Source organism: Nycticebus coucang, chromosome 20 (assembly GCF_027406575.1).
Source record: "Nycticebus coucang isolate mNycCou1 chromosome 20, mNycCou1.pri, whole genome shotgun sequence".
NCBI lineage: Eukaryota > Metazoa > Chordata > Mammalia > Primates > Lorisidae > Nycticebus > Nycticebus coucang.
In genome coordinates this window covers 54,177,583-54,201,710 of record NC_069799.1, presented here as the reverse complement: position 1 = coordinate 54,201,710, position 24,128 = coordinate 54,177,583, and the positions used below count along the sequence as shown (strand labels likewise).

The window sequence follows — 24,128 nt, the reverse complement described above, 5'->3', positions numbered from 1 at the left end:
TTGTAACAATGTTTCTCTCATGAGATGGGAACAGACATTGGTGATTTGGTAGATTTGACCAAGCAGCCTGAATTGCTTCTCAGTCCCACAAAAAGGACTTACTACTAAATTAGAGAAAAACATGTTGTTAACAAAAATAAATTAAATCACTCATTGATCATTGAAAATAGTAATCAGTTTAGTAAATAAAGTTAATAGGAAATATTCTATAAAAGAAATCATAAATATGGCTTAAAATATTAATTCATAGACTTGCATTGTATGTAAGAAGATGTTCATTTTGAAGTATAGGGCCATCAGTAGGAACATCGTCCTGTCACTTTATCCTGGACACTTCCACATAGGGCATGACAGTGAGGCTCACTGCTATCTTTGTTTCCTAAACAGATAAAGGTTTATTCTGTTACCTGGTGTATCAATGTTCGCTATAAGTAGCAATCAGACCCTATCCTAAAACTATCCACACATTGCCATGATAATTTTCCGCACACACTGGTCTTAGAATTTAGTTTTATATTAGGGAATGTTTTATAGCCTCATTAAGCTAGGGATGAATGTGTTTATCAATATTAAACCTTTACCAGAGGAAAACAGACATGAAAAATAAAAGACATTTAGATTGGAAAGAAGGAATAAAATCTCTGTATTCACAAATGATATGATTTTGTACATAAAAAATTTCAAAAGAATCTACAAGAAAGCAACTAGAGCTAATAACCTAAGTCAGTGAAGTTGCAAAGTACAAGATTAACATTCAGTTATGCTTCTGAACACCATCAGTGAATAATCAGAAAAGGAAATTAGTAGAGCAATTCCATTGACAAGAGCATATGAAAGAATACAGTACATGGGAAATTTAGCCAGGGAGATGAACTAGTTGTACACTTAAAATTGTAGAGCATTACAGAAAGAAATTAAGGAAGATCTAACTGAATTAAAAGACGTCCTGAATTCATGCAAGAGAAGATAGTATTGTTAAGATTTCAATACTAATCAAAGCAATCCACCAATTTGAGGCAATCTCCACTAAAATTCCAACAGCCTTTTTTGTGGCAAAAATGAAAATCCAATCTTCAAATTCATATGGAATTAAAAGGTACCAAATAGCAAAATAATCTTGAAGAAAAAGTTAAGTTGCAGAATTCAAACTTCCCTATTTCAAAACATACCACGAAATTAGTAAACAAAACAGTGCAGTACTGGCATAAAAATAGACATATAGATCAATGGAATGGAATTGAGAGTACAGAGATAAACCCATACATCTGTGACCAATTGATGTTTGACAAGGATGCCAAGTCTATTCAATGGAGAAAGAATAGACTATTCACCAGATGGTGCTGAGACAACTGGATTTTGATATGCAAAAGGATGCAATTGAAACCCTGTCTCACAACCATGTACAAAATGGATCAATACCTAAATGGAAGAATTGAAATCGTAGAACATTCAAAGAAAACATAATGATAAATTTTCATGACCTTGTCTTTGGAAATGGAGCCTTTTTTAAAATATGACCACCAAAATCACAAGCAGCAACAACAAAATAAATAAATAGGACTTTATTCAAATCAAAAACTTGTGTGAATCAGAAGACATTACCAAGAAAATGAAAAGACAACCTACAAAATAAAAGAAAATATTTGAAATCCGTATATGGTAAGATTTCCATATCCAGAATACATAAAAACTCCTACAACTTAAGAACAAAAAGACAAACAACCTATTTCAAAATGGGCAAAGGACTTGAATAGCCATTGCTTCAAAGAAGGTTATGAATAATCAAAAACACATAAAAAGATACTCAACACTATCATTCATTGAGGAAATGCAAATCAAAACAATTAAATACCACTTTACACCTACTAGAGTGGCAATAAGGATAATAATAAAAAAGTGAAAGCAACAAGTGTTGGTGGGGATATAGAGAAATCCACACATTGTTGGTGGGGACCTAAATGGTACAGCACTATGAAAAACAGTTCGCCAGTTCCTGCAAAAGCTAATTAGAATTGCCACCTGTTACACCCATTCTGCTCCTAAGTATATACCCAAAGGAATTGAAGCAGAGACTTAAACAGATACTTATACACAAATTCACATTACCATTAGTCACAATAGACAAAAGGTAGAAATAACCTAAGTTTCCATCAGGAGATGAATGGATAAACAAAATCTGGCATATACATAATGGAATATTATTCAGCAATAAAAAGAACTGGAGTTGTGATATATGCTACAATAGTGATGAACCTTGAAAACATGAAGTGCTAAGTAAGTCAGACACTAAAACACAAATACAGTATGATTTCACTTACGTGAGATACCTAAAATAAGCAAATTTATTGGAGGAGTTGGCTAGAGAAGGGAATGGGACATTAATGCTTAATGACTATGAGTTTCAGTTAAAAGGGATGAAAACATTTTGGATATAGTGGTAATGATAGCCCAATGCTGTGAATGTAGTTAAGAGCACTGAATTGTATACTTAAAAATGATTAAAATGGCAAGTTTTATATAATATATATTTTACCACATTTTTTTTAATTAATTAAGAATTAATACAATACAATGTTACCAAAAACCATTGACTTGTGTAGCCGTTGTATGACATGTGAATTATATCTTAACAAAGGAGTTAGAACCAATAATATAAAATAAACATTCACCTCGAAGTCATGTTTACTGGATGCAACAAAGGGGGTTGTTTTATTCTTTTTGTTTTTCTTCTTTGCTCATTTATAATAATTTCAGACTAATTACTATAAACACATCTATGTTTTTATCAACATTGAAACAATTTTGTCGGTTAATAAGCCACAAAATGAATTCCTCTAGAGGTACACAGATGCTAACTAAATTAAAATTAGAAATTGTTATCATGATTATCTTAACTCCGCACCCAGATGTGTTTCTTGTAGCACCTGTACAGTGTCTGCACACATTGGATGTAGAAGAAAATTAATAATAATTTGAGTGAATGAATGAGGAATTCTGGGAGGAAAACTTATGTGAGCCATGGAATGTTCCTCTATTCAGAATTATAATTCCTTGCTTATTCCTACAGATGGTTATGTTCTTTACAATATCAACTCTTTAAGAGCTACCAGATATAATATCTGCCTATTTTAAATATTTTAATATTTTAAAATATTTTAAATTCAGAATTTAAATTAATTTTTAAGACATTGAAACAAAAGTATTGTATCTGCCTATCAGATGTAATACTTTAAATATTGCAATTCTTAACCTAATGTATACTTACTATTATATCATTTAGTGTTAGAACTAGCAGAATACTTCATAAAAGTATCATAAAATACCAAATAAACATTCTGTTTCCCTCCCATAAAGTTACATCATTTTAAGTAAAATTGTCTATGTCAGAATGTCAAACTTACATAACTGATGAAGATGGAAAATTATATTGTAGAATTTGAAACAGTAAATGTATGGAATGACCCTAGAAATCTCCTTCATGGAAGTGTCTGTGGGTGGTATGTGAAATTTTACCTTATGAACAGGAAAGACATTAAAAATTAATTTGAATAATCCAGGGATTGTTAGAATGGAAGACATACTTCTGATGTGGGGGAAAAAAGAATCAGTTTGAGGCTGCTAGTAAAATTTAAAGTAGGAAATTAGGTACCATGTCTCACTTTCACACTGTAACTCTTTCCTTTTTTTATTACATCTTTATTCTTTATCCTTAAATACCATCTTCCTTTTTTGTAGTTACCCAATTCTTTTATTTCTTTAGCAGCACCACTTTCTTGGGAGTGGAGTTATCCAATTCTTACAAGCCAGATACCTTCAAATTCGTTTATTTATTTTTCATTTTAGTAGAAAATGATTTATGACATAAAATCCTTTCAGAAGAAAAGTAGCTTTAGTAACTGAATTATCAGGTTTGGAAATTTTACCCATTTACCTAACATCTCCCTGCCAATCTTGGTCGGGCTGATTTGGGGGTCCAGCAGTTTACAGCCAAAAATAATGGCCTCGAACCAAGATGATTTGTATGGCTGGGCCTCACTTGCATCTGGCCGACTGCCCAGCCGGTCCCTTCAGTTCTGGCTTGCCCGCTCAGCTCTTGCACCATCTGTCCTGTCAAGCCCTGCGGTTTTGGTTTCCTCTTGCTTCCTGATTTCGTGCTTGATTTCATCCCCTTTTAATTTTTCTGAGCGCTTGGTGCCTGTGGCTTTACCATCTTTACCTGGCCCCTAATTTCTGTTTTGTTTTGATAGTCTTTGTTTCTTTGCACCATCTTTTTGTCTACCAGCCTCTCGTTTGGGCATTTAGACTCATTTCAAAGCTGCCTTTTACTCCCTATTAAGTCTCAACTTTGAGTCTCAACTTCCTAGGCCCCTGCCCTAACCAGGCTGTGTACTGAGCCTACTACTCTGAAAACTAGACATTGACTAATCTTGAAGTAGTGAAGGCAAAGAGCAAGCATAGTTTATTCAAACTGATTGGAACAACTCCTAAGTACTGACTTAGTGGGGAAGGAATTAACAAATGCTTGTGGACTTGTTTAAGGTGTACCTACGACTTTTTAAAAATAATCCACAAAATAGCTCCATATGGCCCCATTCATCAACACTCAAAATACAGCCTCAATGAGGGTGAAATATTTAATCTATTGGTGTATTTAAGCCGGTTACTTAAAGGTAATGTCCATTAGGAAACTTAGAAGACACTGAATCCACGGGGAGAATGTGGTGCCAGCCAAATGTAATTAGCCAGATTAGACTGTTAGACTCACTAAAGCCGTGTCTTCCTAGAAAAGGACCCTGGGTTTTGATAGCTAACAGTAGGAGGTTATGCCTCTGGCAATTTCTTTTCAGAAAGCCAGTGAAAGCTCCTTTTTTGTTTTGTTTTCTTTTAGCATTTAGAGGTATATTACTGACACACATTGTCATTTTTTTTACTTTGATTAGGCAATTTTTTTTTTTTTTGAGACAGAGTCTCACTCTGTTGCCCTCGGTAGAGTGCTGTGGCATCACAGCTCACGGCAACCTCCAACGCTTGGTCTTAAGTGATTCCCTTGCTTCAGCTTTCCAGGTAGCGGGGACGACCGGCACCTGCCACAACACCTGGCTATTTTTTTGTTGCTGTTGTCATTATTGTTTAGCTGGCCGGGCTGGGTTCCAACCCGCCAGCCCTGGTGTATGTGGCCGGTCCCTAATCACTGAGCTGCGGGTGCCGAGTCTGATTAGGCAAAATTATTCATACATTATATATTTGTTCTTCCTGGCTGTCCCTACTATACCCACTGACCTTCCTCCCAGAGTTGCGCTATCATTCTTCATTGTCCATGTGTGTGCACACGTTGACACATACATACAGGAATGGAATCCTTTATGTCTTTAATAGTGTGCATTTAGTTATTGGTTATAATTTTCGTTTGATGAACAGAAATGATGGATATTTTTTCTGCATCAGTTGTGACCAAGTGTTCCAGGGCTTTTCTTCTAATAAGTCTATTGACTCTTATATAATTTGAGTTGAAAAGAAAATAATCATTTAGCAGTCTAGCTATTAATAATTATAGTGAAATAAACAGACCTAGTCTGACCTGTGAGATTATCAAGGACATACATCTTTTTTTGATTTTCACGAAGGAAAACGCTAACATAGAGAACTCCTCAGAAAATTATATTTAAATTTTCTGATGAAAATGTTAAAGACTATGACTCGCGCACTACAGATGACGCTGCTATGAAAAATGGTCTTGAGCTGAGGCAAGAGAATCGCGTAAGCCCAAGAGTTAAGAGGTTGCTGTGAGCCGTGTGACGTCATGGCACTGTACCCGAGGGCGGTACAGTGAGACTCTGTCTCTACAAAAAAAAAAAAAAAAAAAAAGAAAAATGGTCTTGAGTGTGTGGTGGTCTGGCACTTCTGCAGTTTAAAACTTCAAGATGATCTTTCTTTATAACTACTTCTGTTTCATACAACATTGTTCTAATGTTAGACCATTTGTATTATTTGAGTAATATTTTAAGAAATCAATACTAAGGCTAACTTTTGCCACTTCTTTTATTGGTCTGAGTTTTTTTTTTTAATCTAACTAATTAGAATTCAAGTTACATTTGCTTTTAAGAATGTAGCTGCCTTGCTGTCCCACAAAAAAACAAACAAAAAAACCCCACTATGGTAATACATTCAAGAAAACAAGTATGTTGGCTAAACAATGTGTCTCTTAAAGGTACATTTAAATCTTACTTTTCACTTTTTTTGGCTGCCGTGTGCGCTTTCAGGAAAACTGAAAAAAGTGGTAACTGTGCGTTTGTCAATCCCGTCTATGGGAATTGGAGTGACCCAGAGAAAACAGAGGTGAGTGACCAGGGTAGCTTTATTGTTTTAGACAAGTACACACACAAGCACACACACATACACACACACACACACTAACCAGGGTGGTCTGAAAATGTTTCTACATCATGGCTACAAGAAATGTTTCAATGGAGTTATTGCAATTGCTAGTAGAAAGGAGTTTCAACCTCTACAAATGTGCCATGAGAATTTTCCATTTCAGGACAGTTTCAATCTGCTTGTGAAATCAGTTCACTGGCAAATGGCTTTGTGGTCACTGTTCATAGTCAAAGACAGCACAAATCTGGAAAAGATCAGTTTAACCCACAGAGTATTAGTCAGCTCCTCAAGTAAGGAGTCATTGAATTTTCCTCATATTTTATTCTCAAAACAAGAAGAAGGATAGAGTTCTTCTCTTTAAATTTATAGTGGATAGTGAGGGCCATTACCTGTTAACTCAGAAGACGAAAAAGATAAGTTAAAATCCATCATATCTTTCTCTGGCATTCTGGGGGCTAGCCTTAATTAGCATAATACAAAGAATAGAAAATGGCAAAGCAAAGCTTTGTCATGCCTTTACATTTTTTTAAAAGCCTTTTTTCAGATAAAATTAACAAATTAAAATTGTATATGTATCTAAGGTATACATTATGTTGTGATATGAATTGAGAAATGATTACCATATCCAGATAATATATCCATCACCTCTCATAGTAACCTTTGACTGTCTTTGACTTTTTGTGTATATGGTGAGAACATTTAAGATCTATTCTCTCAGCCAAGTTTAAGTGTACAACACAGTATTATTTGCTATAATCACATGCCATATGTCAGATTTTCAGATCTTATGCATTCTGCATAATTGGAACTTTGTACCCTTTAACCAACATTTTATTCCTTTCCTAAGTAGGTAGTATGAGCATTCATTTAGATATAAAGTAAATTTAGTCATAACACTCCACAAGAAGTGGTTTTTATCAAAGATCCACCTTCAATATACTTTCAAGATGGTTTCTGTTGTGTGTGTATTTGGTAGAGCAATTGATTCTAGAGAACCTTGGAAGTGAATATCATTTATTTTCTATTGTGATAAAAGAAAAATTATTTGTCTTGAGCATTCCTTTCTCCTTTCATTATGAATGTTTGGAGAAGAAATCCTCTTACACCTCATAGGCTTTGTTGATAGCTTGATTTCTATTGTTTCAGAAATAAATAACTTTGTATTTATTAAACTACGTCTACTTTCCTTGATATCATCACAGAAAAATAGACTTATCTAAAGTACTATTTTAAAGACTCTTAGAGAAAATTTTCATATTCTAGTTGACAAACTGATAGAATAGGGTAATGAATTATCATGTACCCATCAGCCAACTTTAAGATTATCAACCTATGGTCATTTCTTGTTTTACCTCTACTGCAATCCATTTCTTCAATTCATCAGAAAGTTTTTAAGCAAATTCCAGATATCATTTAAGTTGAACTAGGAACACTTCAGTTGTGTCTTTAAGAGATGAAGATTACTGTGGCTCAGTCGGTAAGGCGCCGGCCCCATATACCGAGGGTGGCGGGTTCAAACCCAGCCCCGGCCAAACTGCAACCAAAAAATAGCCGGGCGTTGTGGTGGGCGCCTGTAGTCCCAGCTACTCGGGAGGCTGAGTCAAGAGAATTGCTTAAGCCCAGGAGTTGGAGGTTGCTGTGAGCTGTGTGAGGCCATGGCACTCTACCAAGGGCCATAAAGTGAGACTCTGTCTCTACAAAAAAAAAAGGAAATATATATATATATGACTGGGTGGCACCTGTGGCTCAGTGAGTAGGGTGCCAGCCTCATATACCAAGGGTGGTGGGTTCAAACCCGGCCCTGGCCAAAACTGCAACTAAAAAATAGCTGGGAGCTGTGGCGGGTGCCTGTAGTCCCAGCTACTTGGGAGGCTGAGGCAAGAGAATTTCCTAAGCCCAAGAGATGGCGGTTGCTGTGAGCTGTGACATCACAGCACTCTACTGAGGGCAAGTGAGACTCTGTCTCTAAAAAAAAAGACTACAATATACAATATCATGCCTAAACATTTAGCAATTTATTGATGCTATCACTTATTCAATGTTTAACTTAACCCCAATTGTCTCATAAATACAGCAAGCAGGAGACTTTCATGTTGGGGTTTTTGTTATTGTTATTATTAAATTTTTAAAAGCAGAATCCTTAAAAGGTATATGCATCCAAATGGTAGCTTTGTCTTATAAACCTCTTTCATCTCTTCCTTGCATTTTCTGTCTTATTTTTTACTTGAAAATTATTTGTTGAAGAAACTATCTTTTTTCTTTTATAGAACATTTCATGGTTTTCTTATATAGTCTGTAAACTCTAAGTCTACCAAATTAAAGCCATTGTTTTTTTATTTTTTTTTTGTTTTTGTTTTGTTTAACATAACTATGTTCAATCCATCAGATTTAGTGAAACCAGCAGCAGAGAAGGAGGAAGTCAAAATACTGGGTATTATGTTTCCCATCCCCACCAAATGCGAGGATGAGGCGGTGGTGCCTATGTCCATAGGACCCAGAGACGCACTGACTTGAGGCCTGTGTCAGCAGTTCAGGAGTGTGAGCTACAGGTGCTGGGGGGAGACTCAGAGACGGTTCAGTCATTACTTCAGTGGAAATCCAATAGAAGCTTGGTGCATTCTGTGATGTTTAGAGAAATTCCTTCTTTTAATGCCTAAAATCCTAACTTTTCAAATGCATTTTTCTTCTTTAGAGTTCTGTCTACTCCTTCTCAAATCCATTATATGGTACAACATCAAGAAACCTGGAGACTGTGCCTCATCCTTTCAAATAGCAGCACCGAGAACAAATATGATCCAATGTGTACAGTTTATTCCAGACTCTAAAATCTGATGGAAACACATCTTATGCAGTAGTGAAAAGAGAAAAAATTCAAAATGCTGGAGTAATTATAACACTTATGAATACATTTTCTTACTGAATACAGTGAATGTTTTCATGGAATCACAATCAGTACTTTATCTTCATTGTGTATCAGAATATTTTAATAAAATCTCTGCTTAATCAAGTTTCTTGTGTTCCTTTGATTTTACCATGGTTATTTTTAAAAATAATAAATCAGGTTGCTTCTGATCCTGAATATAAAGAAGTTTTAAAATTTTCTTTTTCAAACAGCTTAGGAAACACAGGTGACCTGACTTACACAAACTAACCAGGAACGGACAAATCATGATTATACTAATCCACGTAGTCAAAGGAAAAATTATTTCTGCCCAGATATGGTCATTCAGGACTGTAATCTCAGCACTTTGCCTCGTGAGGCCAAGAGTTTGAGACTAGCCAGGGCAATATGGCAAACCCCTTAAAGTTTAAAAAACTTAGCTGGGGCTCAGTGCCTGCAGCACAGACATTACAGGTGCCAGCCACATACACACAGGCTGGTGGGATCGAACTCAGCCCGGGCCAGCTAAACAATGACAACTGCAACAAAAAATAGCCAGGCATTGTGGTGGGTGCCTGTAGTCCCAGCTGCTTGGGAGGCTGAGGCAACAGAATGGCTTAAGCCCAAGAGTTGTAGGTTGTTGTGATCTGTGATGCCACGGCACTCTACCTAGGGACGATATAGTGAGACTCTGTCTCAAAAAAACGTAGCTGGGCATGATGGTGTATGCCTATAGTCTCAGCTACTAGAGAGGAGGGAGGATTTCTTGAGTGTAGGAGTTCAAGATTATAGTGAGTTACGATCATGCCACTGTACTCTAACCTGAATGACAGAGCAAGACTTTGTGTCAAAAAAAAAAAAAAGGATTCATTTTTTAAAAACAAGTGATAAATTATCTCATTCTTACCTCTTGGAAATATAATTTAATACTTTCACATAGATAAAAAAAAGTAATGCTAAAATATATGAGTTAAGAAGCTTTGAGCTATAAGAAACTGAAGACTCCCTACTCAAATATCTTAAATAATGTGACAATCATTATCCCACACCTCAGGAATCTGGAGATGGAGCACGGCCTCTGTGGTGGCCATTGTAACTCCTCATGACCTCAGAAAAGACATTGTGGCTGTTGACAAGTTTCACTTTCCAGGCACTGCTCTCAGGTCAGCTGTCCTGCAGGACAGATGATGGCTACACAAGATACAGCACCAGGTGTTCACAATAAAGCTCAGAGATCCTGAAAGACCCATTTCTTTCAGCTTGCGTCATCTTTCACCTGCAGGAAAATCCTTCCCGGCATGCACTTCAGCACAGCACGTTTCTTATTGGCTGGGACAGACAGCGAGCTCCTGCGGAGCCAATGACTGCACAGGGACGAGGCAGCCAGGATTGGCTGAAACACTTCACGGCCCGCCCTGGGGTTTCCGTCTTCCAGTGGAGGTTCCTTCGGGTTCTTGGTTATCTTCATGGAAAGGAATTTCAGGACACTTCACAGGTAAGCCAAGCAAACGGGTTTTATTGTCAGGTAAGATTGAAAGTGAAAGTACATTCGCTCAGGAGTAAGCGGCTAGGCTCGAAAAGAGCAGCCGCAGTGGAAATAAGGCTTTTGGGCTTTCGAGGAGAGGAATATTCAAGGCTCAAAAGATGGTTTTTATTAAGAATTGGGGTAGTAATTCCTAGAACTCGGTTCTCTTCTATTTTTGTAGTTTATATAGTTGTTTGGGATCTGTCAGGGCGATTTCAAGCGTTGAGAGGTTTTAAAACCGCAAATGACTCTAATGAGTCAAAATTCACCCTAAGGTGAGCTAGATTAGCTGATCAGCTGTTTGAAGCGATTCGTGTCTGCGGTTATTAAACCACCACCTTAGACTTTAACACCTGCACCCACTCCTGCATCCGGCTCCTAGCCTCATAGCCTGGTCAGTTCTTTCCTGAGGGTTGTTCATTTTCTGCACCTGAGCCCAACTCTGCAAGCCCCTTCATCCCTGCAGCCTGCTCCTAACCTAGTAGCCTAGTCAGCGTCTCCCTGAGGGTTGTTTATTTTCACCACCCGAACCCAGCTCTGCACATCCCTGCCTTGGTCTTTGCTGGATCTCAGAGCCTCCTACTCTAACCCTGGGATGAGAATAGACTTGTGGAGTGTATTGTGAGGTAGATACGCGTAGAAAGTGAAGGGAAATTGCCCTTTTTTAGGTAGGCAACAACCAACATTTAAGTAGGAGGAATGTTTCTCTGGTGGGTGACCTAGTGCAAGGGTATGCTGATTTTGTGAGGACGTGTTTCGTGTATCTGTAGAGTCCTGTGGTCAGACGTCAGGAAAAGTATGCCTGGACTTACTTTTTGCTAATCAGCTTTTTTTTATTATTAAATCATAGCTGTGTACATTAATGCGATCATAGGACACCATATGCTGGTTTTATAGACAGTTTAACACATTTTCATACCACTGGTTAATGTAGCCTTCCTGGCATTTTCTTAGTTATTGCGTTAAGACATTTATATTCTACATTTACTAAGTTTCACATGTACCCTTGTAAGATGCACCGCAGGTGTAATCCCACCAATCACCCTCCCTCCCCTCCCGCTCCCCTTTCCCCATATTCTTAGGTTATAACTGGGTTATAGCTTTCATATGAAAGCCATAAATCAGTTTCGTAGTAGGACTGAGTACATTGAATACTTTGTCTTCCATTCTTGAGATACTTTAGCTAATCAGCTTTTGTTAGTGTTTGTGTATTTACGTGGCCGAGGCAACTCTTATACTTTTAATGTGTGGCAGAAAAGAAAAAAGGTTGGACACCTCTGATGGTGGATTTCAGATAGAATGGGTTAGTAATTTGCCCAGCCTCTGTTCTCAATAAAGGAGAGAAAAGTTAGAAAGGAGAAAAAAGTTAGGGCCAGTACCACATGATCATTTGGAACATTTTTGAACCCAATTTAAGGTCAGTTGTACAATGTAAATTTCACGATTATATTGTTGCCTTTTGTGAGAATACAGACCAGCAGGGAAATACTTTTCTTTTCTTTTTTTTTTTTTTTTCCACTAACCTTGTAATAAATTAATCGCAAATTTTATCCAGATTAATTTTTTTAACCCCACTAACTGCCTTTTTTTGACTGTACATTAATATGTTTTTCTAATTCTTGCTTTCAAATTGACATCAAAATTTCTGAGTATGAAAAACTTCAGGGAAGAAGAGATCAATGGTAGTAATAGCTGTTTTTTTTTTTTTTTTTTTTTTTTTTTGTTAAGTCTGGCCCCTGGCGTTGTGGGACATGTGCATTTTTGGAATTTGGATTTATTTTCGCTAACAACTATTATTCAAATATATTCAGGATCTTTCCTTAGGTGTACAGAATTCTTTTAAAAAGCATTGAAATAAAATTCAGCTATGGTCTTAGTAAAGAACTGGAGGCTACTACATGAAAAATATAAGAAAAATGCAATTTTTTATGAGAGATAATAAAAATGATTATACAATTGAAATTGGCCTGTTTCACAAGAATATTTAGAAAATTTGTGACTGATACAGAGCCCAGATTTAGTGTAATGATAGAAAATCAACAGAGTATAGAAATGAGAGTAGTTGACTATTTAAATTTTTCTTCAGGTGCAAGTTATGTAATATCTACCCTGAAGTGTTTCAAATCAAGCATTTGTAGGGACTTGTAAATACATGCAACAGTTATATGAAACTAATAAAATATAACTGATTTGTCTTACCCAATAAGTACAACAGGTTAAGTGTCCATGCTGTTTTCTTAATTTAATGTGAAATTCAGAAATAATTTTTTTCTTTGCATGATTTTTTTCTGAAGACTCTTTGATATAAATCCAAATTTGTACCATTGAGATTTTAAAAATAGGAAAAAGGAGGAAGGAGAGAAAACCAGCAATGTATAGAGTCCAAAGTTTATATTAACCCAACTTTAGATCATGAAAACATCTGAAATTTCACATTGGCATATAATTCATTGAAAGTAATTTTTTAAAAAAGAATCTGGTAGATGTTAAGAGGATGGATTCCAATGAATAGTGTTGACAGACTCTTAGGGATTTGAGTGAATAAATATTTAAGACACCATCTTCTGGTTATCTGAATTCATGTAACCTTTTATTTTCCAAGACATACTTTAAGCCCAAGACAATGTTAGTAATAACGGCAACAGCAAATACTAATAAGTATTGATTATTTGCCATATAGTATTTAAGTATTTAACACATTTTAACTCATAAAAATGTAAATAGTATGTTGTGTAATGTAGTAGTCACTAGCCTTGTGTAGCTATTTAATATGAAATTTAAATTAATAAAAATTAAAAATATAGTTCCTCAGTTGAGCTAGCTACCTTGTAAGTACTCAGTAGCCAGATGTATCTGATAGCTACTGCTTTGGATAACACAAAGAAAATTTCTGTTTCTATTGTTTCAATAAGTTCTAAACCATTGGCCAGCACTGGCTTAGAACAGTGTTGAAATAATTTGCTACAAAATAGTACAGTAATAATCTTCATGCTTCTAATTGGCACTAAAAATTATTTCCTAGTATGTGTATTTTAACTAGATGCTGCCAATTTTCACACAATAGTAAATTACAAACTACACAAAACATTTAGCTGAAACCAAGCTAGGAAATATATGTGCTCAAGTTAATTTTAATAATTTTTTCTTACAATATAAATAAGTCATGTCATTCTATTTTGCCCTTATCTTTATTTACTACTTTTTTTGAAACACTTAAATGACATCTTGAAAAAAAACTGTGCAAGAGTTTGCTTTTCCTTTGTCATCTTCTTGACCTTCAATAATTTTTTTTTTTTTTTATTGTTGGGGATTCATTGAGGGTACAATAAACCAGGTTACACTGATTGCAATTGTTAGGTAAAGTCCCTCTTGCAATCATGTCTTGCCTCCATATCAATCATTTTTCATATTTGTTACACTAAGAACTAAAGATTCACGTTTACCTTGAAAAGTGTAATACCCTGTATTTAGTCTGTAGGGGCATGCATTTAGGTAAACCTTCTACTATCTCCCCCAAAGCAATGTCTTTGCAATAAACACTCTAAAACTTCATTATTATAAATGGAAAACAGGGAAAATTCATATTCACATATGAAAATTCTGTGAGGTGTTTTCCCAAAAGGCTTTTTGGAGATAAGACTTTAAGTATATATGATATTTCACTGTCAAATGATAGCTTTGTGATCCACAATGCTAGTCTGTTTTCTTTGTGTTAACTTGCAAAATCGTTTGCATTTCATTGCTAATGTGTTTAGAAAACCAATGTCAGGGTTAATATCTAAAACAAGCAATCTTCAAACTCAGGAACAGACTCTTTAAATAATTAACTACAAGTGAAAAGGTACCACTTTATAAAGGGGCTTCTACTTTGTGTAATTTCAATGAAACTAGGCACATGCCATAAATTGAATTAAAAAAAAAACAACATTGTATCTACGAATAAACTAAAGTGTGAATGAAAAAATAAATGGTTATAATACTAACGTATTACAGTGACTCATGTCATTAAACAGTACTGAGATGCTCTATAGAGCACATTTTCTTCTCTAGAATGTAAAAGCAATAATAAAGAGCTTTTGTTTTAACTATTTTTAAAATATTTGTGAGACTTTTTTAGGCCTGCTCTGGCTCTGTAGGGATAATTTCCATGGAATTTAATAACACCTATCCAGAATTTTGGTGCTAAGAAATCAGCTCAGGAAATGAGTATCATTATCTGCAATCAATATAATATAATTTGGTCTTAGCACTCTGGGAGGCCGAGGTGGGTGGACTGCTTGAATTCAGGAGTTGGAGACTAGCCTGAGAAAGAGTAAGACTCCATCTCTAAAAATAGCCGGGCATTGTGGGAAGGGCCTGTAGACCCAGCTTCTAGGGAGGCTGAGGCAAGAGGATCACTTGAGCCCAAGAGTTTAAGATTGCTGTGAGCTGTGATGCCAGAGCACTCTATCGAGGCTGACAAAGTGAGACACTGTCTCAAAAAAAAAAAAATAGATAATTTGGAGCCAGTAAAAGAAATGCCAACCTAATGAATTAGGAATAACGAATTTGGTTTCTCTGTTCCATTTTCTTTAAAAAAAAAAAAAAAAAAAACAGCTAGTAAGTAAACATTTAATCTGTTATTCTTTTTCTTTCTTACTAGATAACTGTCCTTTCTTTAAAGTATATTGTATTTTTCTGCGGTGTGCTTGAAGTTGCTGTTGCCACCTTTTAGTGAATTTTTATTTCAGTTGCTGTACCTTTCATTTTCATAATTTCAGTTGGTTCCTTTTTATAATTTTTATTTATTAATATTCTCCATTTGATGAGACATTATTCCCATACTTCCCTTTGCTTCTTTACACATGGCTTCTTATAGCAACAAAATACTTAAAATGATTACATTGATTAAATATTGTATACATGTTAGTAAAAATAAAATGGATATTAAATAAAAATAGTTGCTATATACAAAACATGCACCTAAATTAAGATGAAATTAAAAGTAAACTAAGTCATATCTTAAAAATTACAGGGTAATCAAATCTGATTACAAAAATTAATATCTTAAAAAGCTGAAGCCAAGAAAATATTAGCAAATGTTATTAGCTTTTATTATGCTTATGAAGAATATGATCAGTGAAGATAACTCACATGAGCCAAATCATATATCATGTAAATATATAGAGCAAAAAATACCTCTGTATAGTAGACAATACTAGGGAGAGTATTAAACACAAATATCAAAGTCTGTAGCAAATCACAGTACAAAAACTTTCAAATATAATGTAATATATAAATAATGAGGATAATCTACAAACATAAAAATCTAGATGTTACTGAAAACACACCTTACCAAGAATCATTGGTTATTTGTTAAAAAATTGACTATCATAAGAATCCTAGGAAAATATCAATAAATTACTGTACCATGAAGAAATATAAATTATCTTCTCTTTGCAAATGCAATTGAAATAATAAGTAGAAATCAACCTTAACCTTAATTTACTTGAGGGAAAATTAGCATCTGTCTCAGAAAAAAAGAAGAAGAAATAAAATAACTTTTCAACTGTGTAATAAACTTAGAGGTTACAGTGATAATTTGTTCATAAGATGTCACTAAAGCTATATGCACACAAAAATTTATTAGTCACTTTACCAGAAAATATAAAATTAATTTCATTATGCATTTAATTCAATTTAAGCTGACAAAAGAATAACAAACATGTTACATTAAAAAGTTATTAATAAATGCCAAATAGTAAATTAACAAATTATAACACATATACATGTATTAAAATTGATAAACATATGAACTACCACAAATAAGGCAGATAATCTGCTGCTAGCCTAATTAAAGAAAATAAAAAAATGAAGAAAAGGAATGAAAGAAGGAAAACTTTTGCAAATACTGGCCAGATTTTGAAACTGTAAAACAAATAATGTGTACTAGCGAATGCTAATAAATTTGAAAACCTGGATAAAATCAATGATTTTCTAGGGAAATGACAATAATAAAAACTGATTTAACAGAAGTCAAAAAACATGGAGTAATAGCCATAGTAGAAATTGAGAAATCAAGAACATATGGTTTCAAAAGAGATGATTTCACTTCTTCAAGGAACAGATTTCCATGCTCTTTAAGCTATTCCATATCATCATTTCCCTTTTCAATTATAACACCTGCATTATGATGTTAACAAAACTAGGTGACAGCAAAGAAAATATAATTTTGACTAATGGTGCTGATAAAAAAAATGATACATAAATCCCGGATTAAATTTCACCAATTCTAGGTATTCCAATTATGCTCTCTCGGACGGTAATTGGCATCTTAAGCAAAGGCACATGTGAATGGGAGGTGTTCGTGCTGAAGGCAGTAGGTGCTGAGGCAGCTTATGGAAATACCGAGAAAGATAATGACCTTGTTTCTGCCACTGCCATACTCGAAGCAAACCTGCTTCTCCTAACGGCTTTTGGTGGCGCTGTTTTCCCTTTAATTCTTCTAGCTCCCTGGTATCCTTCCAATATGTCCCTTTTTCTGCATAACCTAGTCAGGGTCAGTGTCTGTTCCTAAATAACCAAAGAATAGCCACTGAAGAATAAATGGTTTTCTTAGTTCTGGCTGCCATCACAAAATACTAGGTGGCTTAAACAACAGACATTGTGTTTCTCACAGTTGTGGAGTCTGAGATGAAGGTGTGGACAAGGCTGGTTTCATTTTCTGGTCTCTTGGCTTGCAGGTGGCCAAAATCTCCCTGTGTATTCAATGACTTCTTTGTGTGCATCCTTGGGGGATCAGGGAAAGAGAACCTGGGCCTGCATACAAGCTCGCTGGTGTCTCCTATTGTCACGACATTGATCCTACCATGCGGGCTCCACCTTCATACCTCATTTAGCCCTAATCGCCTCCCAAAGGCTCTGTCCTCAAATGCCATTACATTAGATTCAGGGCCTACACATCTGGATTTAGGGAGTACACAAACATGCAGCCCGTACTAGTCCTGTTGCTTGGGGCCTGCATTATTTTTCTGCCATTATTAGTTCATAAATAATCTATATAAGAAGTATATTATGAATTGTTTAAGAATTTTATAGAATAAGCATGTAAAATTCTGACCCCGGTGCCAGTAGTGACATGCGAATGCAAACAAAGAATATGTTAGAAAAAATCTTCCCATCAGGTTTCTACTAGTTCCTTCACCTCCTTTTCAAAGGTACCTTCTGCATATTGTCCATTATTAATGATTAATCATAATCAAAAGTCATGTTTCAGGGAAACAAAAGCAACATAATATTATTTTGAAATATTTTTATTATATTTCTATTAATATCAGAAAGCACTCTGTGATTTGAGAATGGAATGTAAGAACAGGATGGATAAAAATAGTTTAAAAATAAAAGTTATGAAAGATTATTACTGATTTAGCAAAGATATTAAAACTTTTTTAAATTAATCATGAAAAATCCCATTATTTGTCAGATTTTGCAGACATTTGCCCTGGGAGGACCCAGTGAACACAATTCCACTTGATTTGACTTTCCTAATGAACATTCTGATGTGGTGATCAGTTATTTCTCACAAGTTAATTTATAGTACTTTTTTACTTTTGCTTCAGATGCAAATGTGTCAAGTACCAAACTATATAAAACTTGGAAACACATTAAAATAAAGGTCTCAGTACTATTCATTATTAATCTGCTCATGGAAACAAATTTCAAGAAGTAGAAGGTGTTTAATGCCAAATTAAAACACTTACGATAGAACTCGACACTATAATCATATTAATATCAAAATGATAATAATTTATGTCAGTGTGCTGAAAATTAGTAATGATTTCCCAGCTGCAGTAAGAAGAAAATGTATTCATTTAAATGACATTAATTCTGCCCCAGTAGGTAAGTAACACGTTCAAGGCCAGGTATAATTCGATCCTGTCCATTCACATGTGTTACATTACCTGGAGGAAAAGGAAAAGCTCTTTTGTCAATGTGCAATGTGCAGTTCAACAGAGAGCTTTGCAGTGATGATGGAAACAGACTACTGATGCAAGCCTAGGACTGTAAAGAACAAACTAGAAAAGAGAGGGGCAGGGCGAGAGGTGCATATGTGTGTATAGAGAGATGGTGTGAGGGAGAGAAAGAGAGAGGATTCTGGTCAGTGTCAAAACGTGAAATTGAACCTTACATCCTCTTACGCTCTCTGCAGTCTACTCCACTCTAATTAAGGCACTTTAGCATGATAATGGACATCATCAAGGAAGAAAGTCAGTGGTGCCCTCGTGGTCAAATTCTTAGGTCATTATCTATATGCTTGTACAGTTCTCATGCAAGAATTATTTTTTTCCCTTTTTAATCAACCTTTAAGCTGCTAAAATTGTTCGGTTTTCATTCTCAATAATGCCTTTATTATTAAATGCATGTTTTTGGTAGTGCCTACAAAGCTATAAAACTCGCACTGGTTTTTCATAATTTTGTGTATCTTTCTGCAAAATGAATTCCCTTGGAAAATTTCTCTTAGAAAAAGACTTCAGAATTTCACTTTCTGAGGGACATTTGATAAAATAGATCACAATCAGAGATATTGCATTATGTAATCAAATATTTAAGCTTTTCGTTTAAAATTATCAATGTTAGCAGAAAAAATAATGGTGCAGAGTAGCCCGTTTCCTCAGTATGGAGACAAGAAAAATTATGTGTGTGCCATGTAGAATTTTTATGACCTAGAAATTTCTAAAAATTAACGTCAAGATTGTCAAGAGCACTAGAAATTTTGTTTGTAATGGATACCTATTTGGCAGATAGATACCCATTTGTCGTTTCCTAAAACATTAGCATGTTTCCACAGTTGCACTGCTTGCAAGATAGAAATAAAAATAGACAATTTCTGATACAAAGGACTGCCGAGTCAGTGCGCGATATTACACATTTCAATGCGTGATCATTGAGCATTGCCACAGTAATTAAAACCAGTTCTTTGGAATTGTCTTACTCATTTGATGTGCCTTACATTAACTGCAAAACCACCTAACACCCTTGAAAATGCACATCCGAGAGAGAGGCTATCTTCCCCAGCAAAGCCTGGCTGCAAGTGATTATTTCTATCTGATGTTACAGAAAAAGCTTCAACAATGGACACATATCAATTCCGCACAATTCAGCTCATCCTTCCATGATTGGTGCATAAAAAGATACTATTGTAGCTGTTCCAAACAGTCTTGTTCCTGCTGGTCACTCTCTATCATACCATGACTGGAGAGACAATGAATGCGTTGTTGCTTTTGTGGTGCTTTGATCTACTCCAGCAGCTAGAGGGAAAACTGAAAAGAAAGGAAGGGGGTGGAAAGAGATTTCCAAAAACTAGCCCGGTTGCTGTTGCTGCTCATTCCTGCACAGGGCTTAAAAACACCACCCAACCAAAGATTCAAATGGATGTAGATCAGTTAATGCAAAAAAGATGCCAACGTTTGATGTGCGTCCATGAATCGTATTCAGAAATAACTGTACTATCAAAGCTGATGTTACAATTAAAAGCCCAGCCTTTTCTATGTTTTATTGAAACAAAATGTGCTTCACAGCAACTAGAAAGAGAAATTTTTGATTTTCCTTTGTCTTTTGGGCACAAAATATCAGTATGAGTAAAAATGAAGTAAAAAGCATAAGGAACAAATAAACGGTGTTCTTGCATCTCATTAAAGGCTCTACATGTAAGATCCTTCTTTTTGCCTGGAGCTCTTTCACACTGTCTGTAGATTTTCCATGGTACATTTTGAAACATGATGTCCTTGAAAGTGATTTTATAATTCAAGTTTATTATTTTTCCTACCATAGTAAGGAATGGCAAGTAAAAGCATTTATCTTATTGCTCACTATTTAGAACAAAAGTAATTTAAACTTCCATTACTCTATTTGAGAGTGCTGAGACTATATGTAGTGGAACAAAATACTGTTCACCTTTCCCCAAGATCCTTTACTAAATTCATCCTAGGGGATTTTTTTTCTTCTTAGAAACAGAGTCTTGCAGAGTTGCCCAAGGTCTAGTCTTGCACTCGGGGGCTCAACTGCTCCTCCTGCCTCACCCTCCTAAGTAGCTGGGACCATACGCATGTGCCACCGTGCCCAGCTCATTTTGTTATGTTTAAATTCTGCAGGGGAAAAAAAGATAAAAGTATTGATTTTAGAATTACAGAATTACATTAAAACTTATTTGTATTTTTATTTATAGTGAACATTTTATAAGAGAATCATATCGTCATTAATTATCAATGTTTGTTTAAATTATGGCACTTTTTTATTTTAAAGATTTCTTATATTCTACTATAGGTAAATTTCCATATTGTTTTTAGGTGATTATTTTTAACGGTTTATAGTTAATATTCATCATAGTTTATAGTTGATAGTCTTTAATATATCAAAGTCAACCTTCAAGTGTTATTTCGTGTATAATGAAAGGACCTTGAAACAGACCTTGCTGTCTCTCCTGTGCTTTTTTTATGTGTCACACTTCTTACATTTATTTATATATATCAAAGTACACAATGCACTGTTACTACTTCTGCATTATCTTTGAAAATAATTCAAAATATGGAAAAGAATCTATTATATTTTGCTATTTTGACTCTTTCCAGTACACTACTTCTTTGGGTGGTTCTCGTTTTCAATCTGATACCACATTGCTCTGTCTAAAGAAATTTCTGAAGAACTACAGCCCAGATGGCAATAAATTCTTTACGTTCTTACTTGCCTGAAAATGTCTTTATTTTATATTTATTTTTTCAATAATTTTTGTTGAGTATGAAAGTCTTATTAATAGATGTTTTTTTCTATTACTTAAAAGATTATCACCCCATTTTCTTTTGGGTCACAGAGTTTCTAATGAGAAGTGTAATGAAATTATTATCTTTGTTCCTCTTCATGCAATGTTTCTTTTTTTGTTGTTATTGCTTTCTAGATTTTTCTTTTTATCATTGTTTTTTGGCTGTTTGATTATCATGTTTATAGGTAGGATTTTAGGAATTTAACTTGCTTGAGGTTCTTTGAGCTTCATGGATCTGTGGCTTACTTTTTTTCTGGAAATTTTAGAAAATTTTCTGGCTGGCTATTATGTTTTGTATCTTTTTTTTTTTTTAATTGAGACAGAGTCCCACTTTGTCACCCTTGATAGAGTGGCGTGGCATCATAGCTCACAGCAACTTCAAACTCTTAGGCTCAAGCTATTCTCTTGCCTCAGCCTCCCTAGTAGCTGGGGCTATCGGCTCCCGCCACAATGCCCAGCTCTTTTGTTTTGTTTTGTTTAGCAGGCCTCGGCTGGATTCAAACCCACCAGCCCTGGAGCATGTGGCCAGCGCCCTAACCACTGAGCTAGATACTTTCCTCTGTGCCATTCTCTCTCTTCTGATTTCTTGGGAGTCTAATTTCATGTATGTAAAACCATTTCATATTATCCTGAGGAAAGATCTTGAGATCTCAGTTCTGTTTGGGATTTTTTTTTTTTTTGCAGTTTTTGGCCAGGGCTGGGTTTGAACCTGCCACCTCTGGCATATGGGGCTGGTGCCCTACTCCTTTGAGCCACAGGTGCCGCCCTCTGTTTGGGATTTTTAATGTACATGTTCTTCTACTGTTTACATTTTAGAGTTTCAATCTGAGTAATTTCTATTGGCCTACTTTGAAGTTTACTTATTTTCTTAGTCTGCTAATTAGTTTAGCAGAAGAAATTCTTCGTCTCTGATAACATGGTTTATTTTTAGGGTTTTCTTTTTTTTTTTCTTTCTTTTTTTGAGACAGAGTCTTACTATGTTGGCCTCTGTACAGTGCTGTGGCCTCACAGTTCACAGCAACCTCAAACTCTTGGGCTTAAGTGATTCTCCTGCCTCAGCCTCCCAAGTAGCTGGGACTACAGGTGCCCGCCACAACACCTGGCTATATTTTTGTTGTATTTGTCATTGTTGTTTAGCAAGCCTGAGCCAGACTCGAACCCACCAGCCCCCGTGTGTGTGGCTGGTGCCCTAACTACTGAGCGACAGGCACCGAGCCTGTTTTTAGAGTTTTCATTTGATTTTTTCCTACCTGCTGCAATCCCCCCATCTGCTCATAAATGTTCACTTTTTCGATGAGTTTCTTATGAACTGTAGTTATTTAAAATAACTGTAATTCACAGACAGTTTCAGCGTCTGATCCTTTGATTACTTTATTTCTTCATGATGGATTGGTTTTCCTTGTTTTTATTTTCTTCCTGCCAGTTTTTTATTGAATGCTTGATATCATATGTAGAACACTAGAGACTGAGATAAATAGAATTTGTGCCTAAAACTGGTCATACCTCTTCATTTGTCATGATTTTAGTGTGTGACTTTGAGATATTTTAATCAGAAAGTTAGGCTGTGTTCCTGTTCCCACAGCCTACAGTTTAACACAGACTTCAAATACCTCTCACAGTTGGCAGCTGTGACTTGGTGCTTTGGGCACTAAGGTACTAGAAGCTTTTTCTCAGTATTCCTTCTCCACCCTCATGTTTAGAAATACCGGCGTGTCTCAGCTAATAAAGGAGCCCTCTGCCCTCCCTTGCCCCACATGGTACTAGATTCTGGTTGTGAGAGTTCTGTTGTCTCACTGTGGCCCCTGTACGTGTCTGGCTCTGGTTTGTGTGTGGGTGTTCTTACTCACCACTCCTGGGGATCCTCACTGTGGCTTTGGTCTTAAGAAGGAGAGAGTTGGGCCTGGCATGATGGCTCACGCCTGTAATCCTATCACTCTGGGAGGCTGATAGATGACTTAAGCTCAAGAGTTCTAGACCAGCCTGAGCAAGAACAAGAAATAGCCCAGCACTGTGGCAGGCACCTGTGATCCCGACTCTCTGGGAGGATGAGGCCAGAGGATCTCTTGAACCCTGGAGTTTGAGGTTGCTGTGAGATTTGACTCCACAGCATTCTACAGAGGGTGACAAAGTAACTCTGTCTCAAAAAAAAAAAAAAAAAAAAATACAAGAGTTCTCTGCCCCCAGCCCAGCATTATTAAATCTCTTCTGGTTTGATTCAGGATCCCATATAAGACAGTTTTCTGATCCAAGGAAAAAGGGTTTTAGTTTCAACTCAGTTAAAAATTAATTGTGTCTTGCTCAATACTTACATGTCGAAGACCTAAGTTCCAGTACTTGAGAATGCTACTGTGTTTAAAGAGCTTTTAAAGGGGTGATTAAGTTAAAATAAGGTTGTTAGAATGGACCCTAATCCAATCTGAATGGTGTCCTCATAGGAAAGGAAATTTGGACTCAGACAGATATAGGGGCTGGTACACAGATGACACGACGTACGAGAAGACACAGTGAAAAGAAGGGGAGCTGTAAGCCAGGAGGGAGGCCTCCGAATAGAG

The 24,128-nt window shown here is 35.8% G+C and overlaps 1 protein-coding gene across 1 annotated transcript in view; it reads left to right on the top strand.

The window, feature by feature from the left end:
- MALRD1 (MAM and LDL receptor class A domain containing 1) overlaps positions 1-9,269 on the top strand; it is a 513,794-nt gene extending 504,525 nt beyond the window's left edge. The window contains exons 39-40 of the mRNA XM_053573250.1: positions 6,261-6,336; positions 9,068-9,269. Coding sequence (XP_053429225.1) covers positions 6,261-6,336; positions 9,068-9,148 — 157 coding nt within the window. The 3' untranslated portion in view covers positions 9,149-9,269. The remainder of the gene's footprint in view (positions 1-6,260; positions 6,337-9,067) is intronic.
- The last annotated feature ends 14,859 nt before the right edge of the window (positions 9,270-24,128 follow it).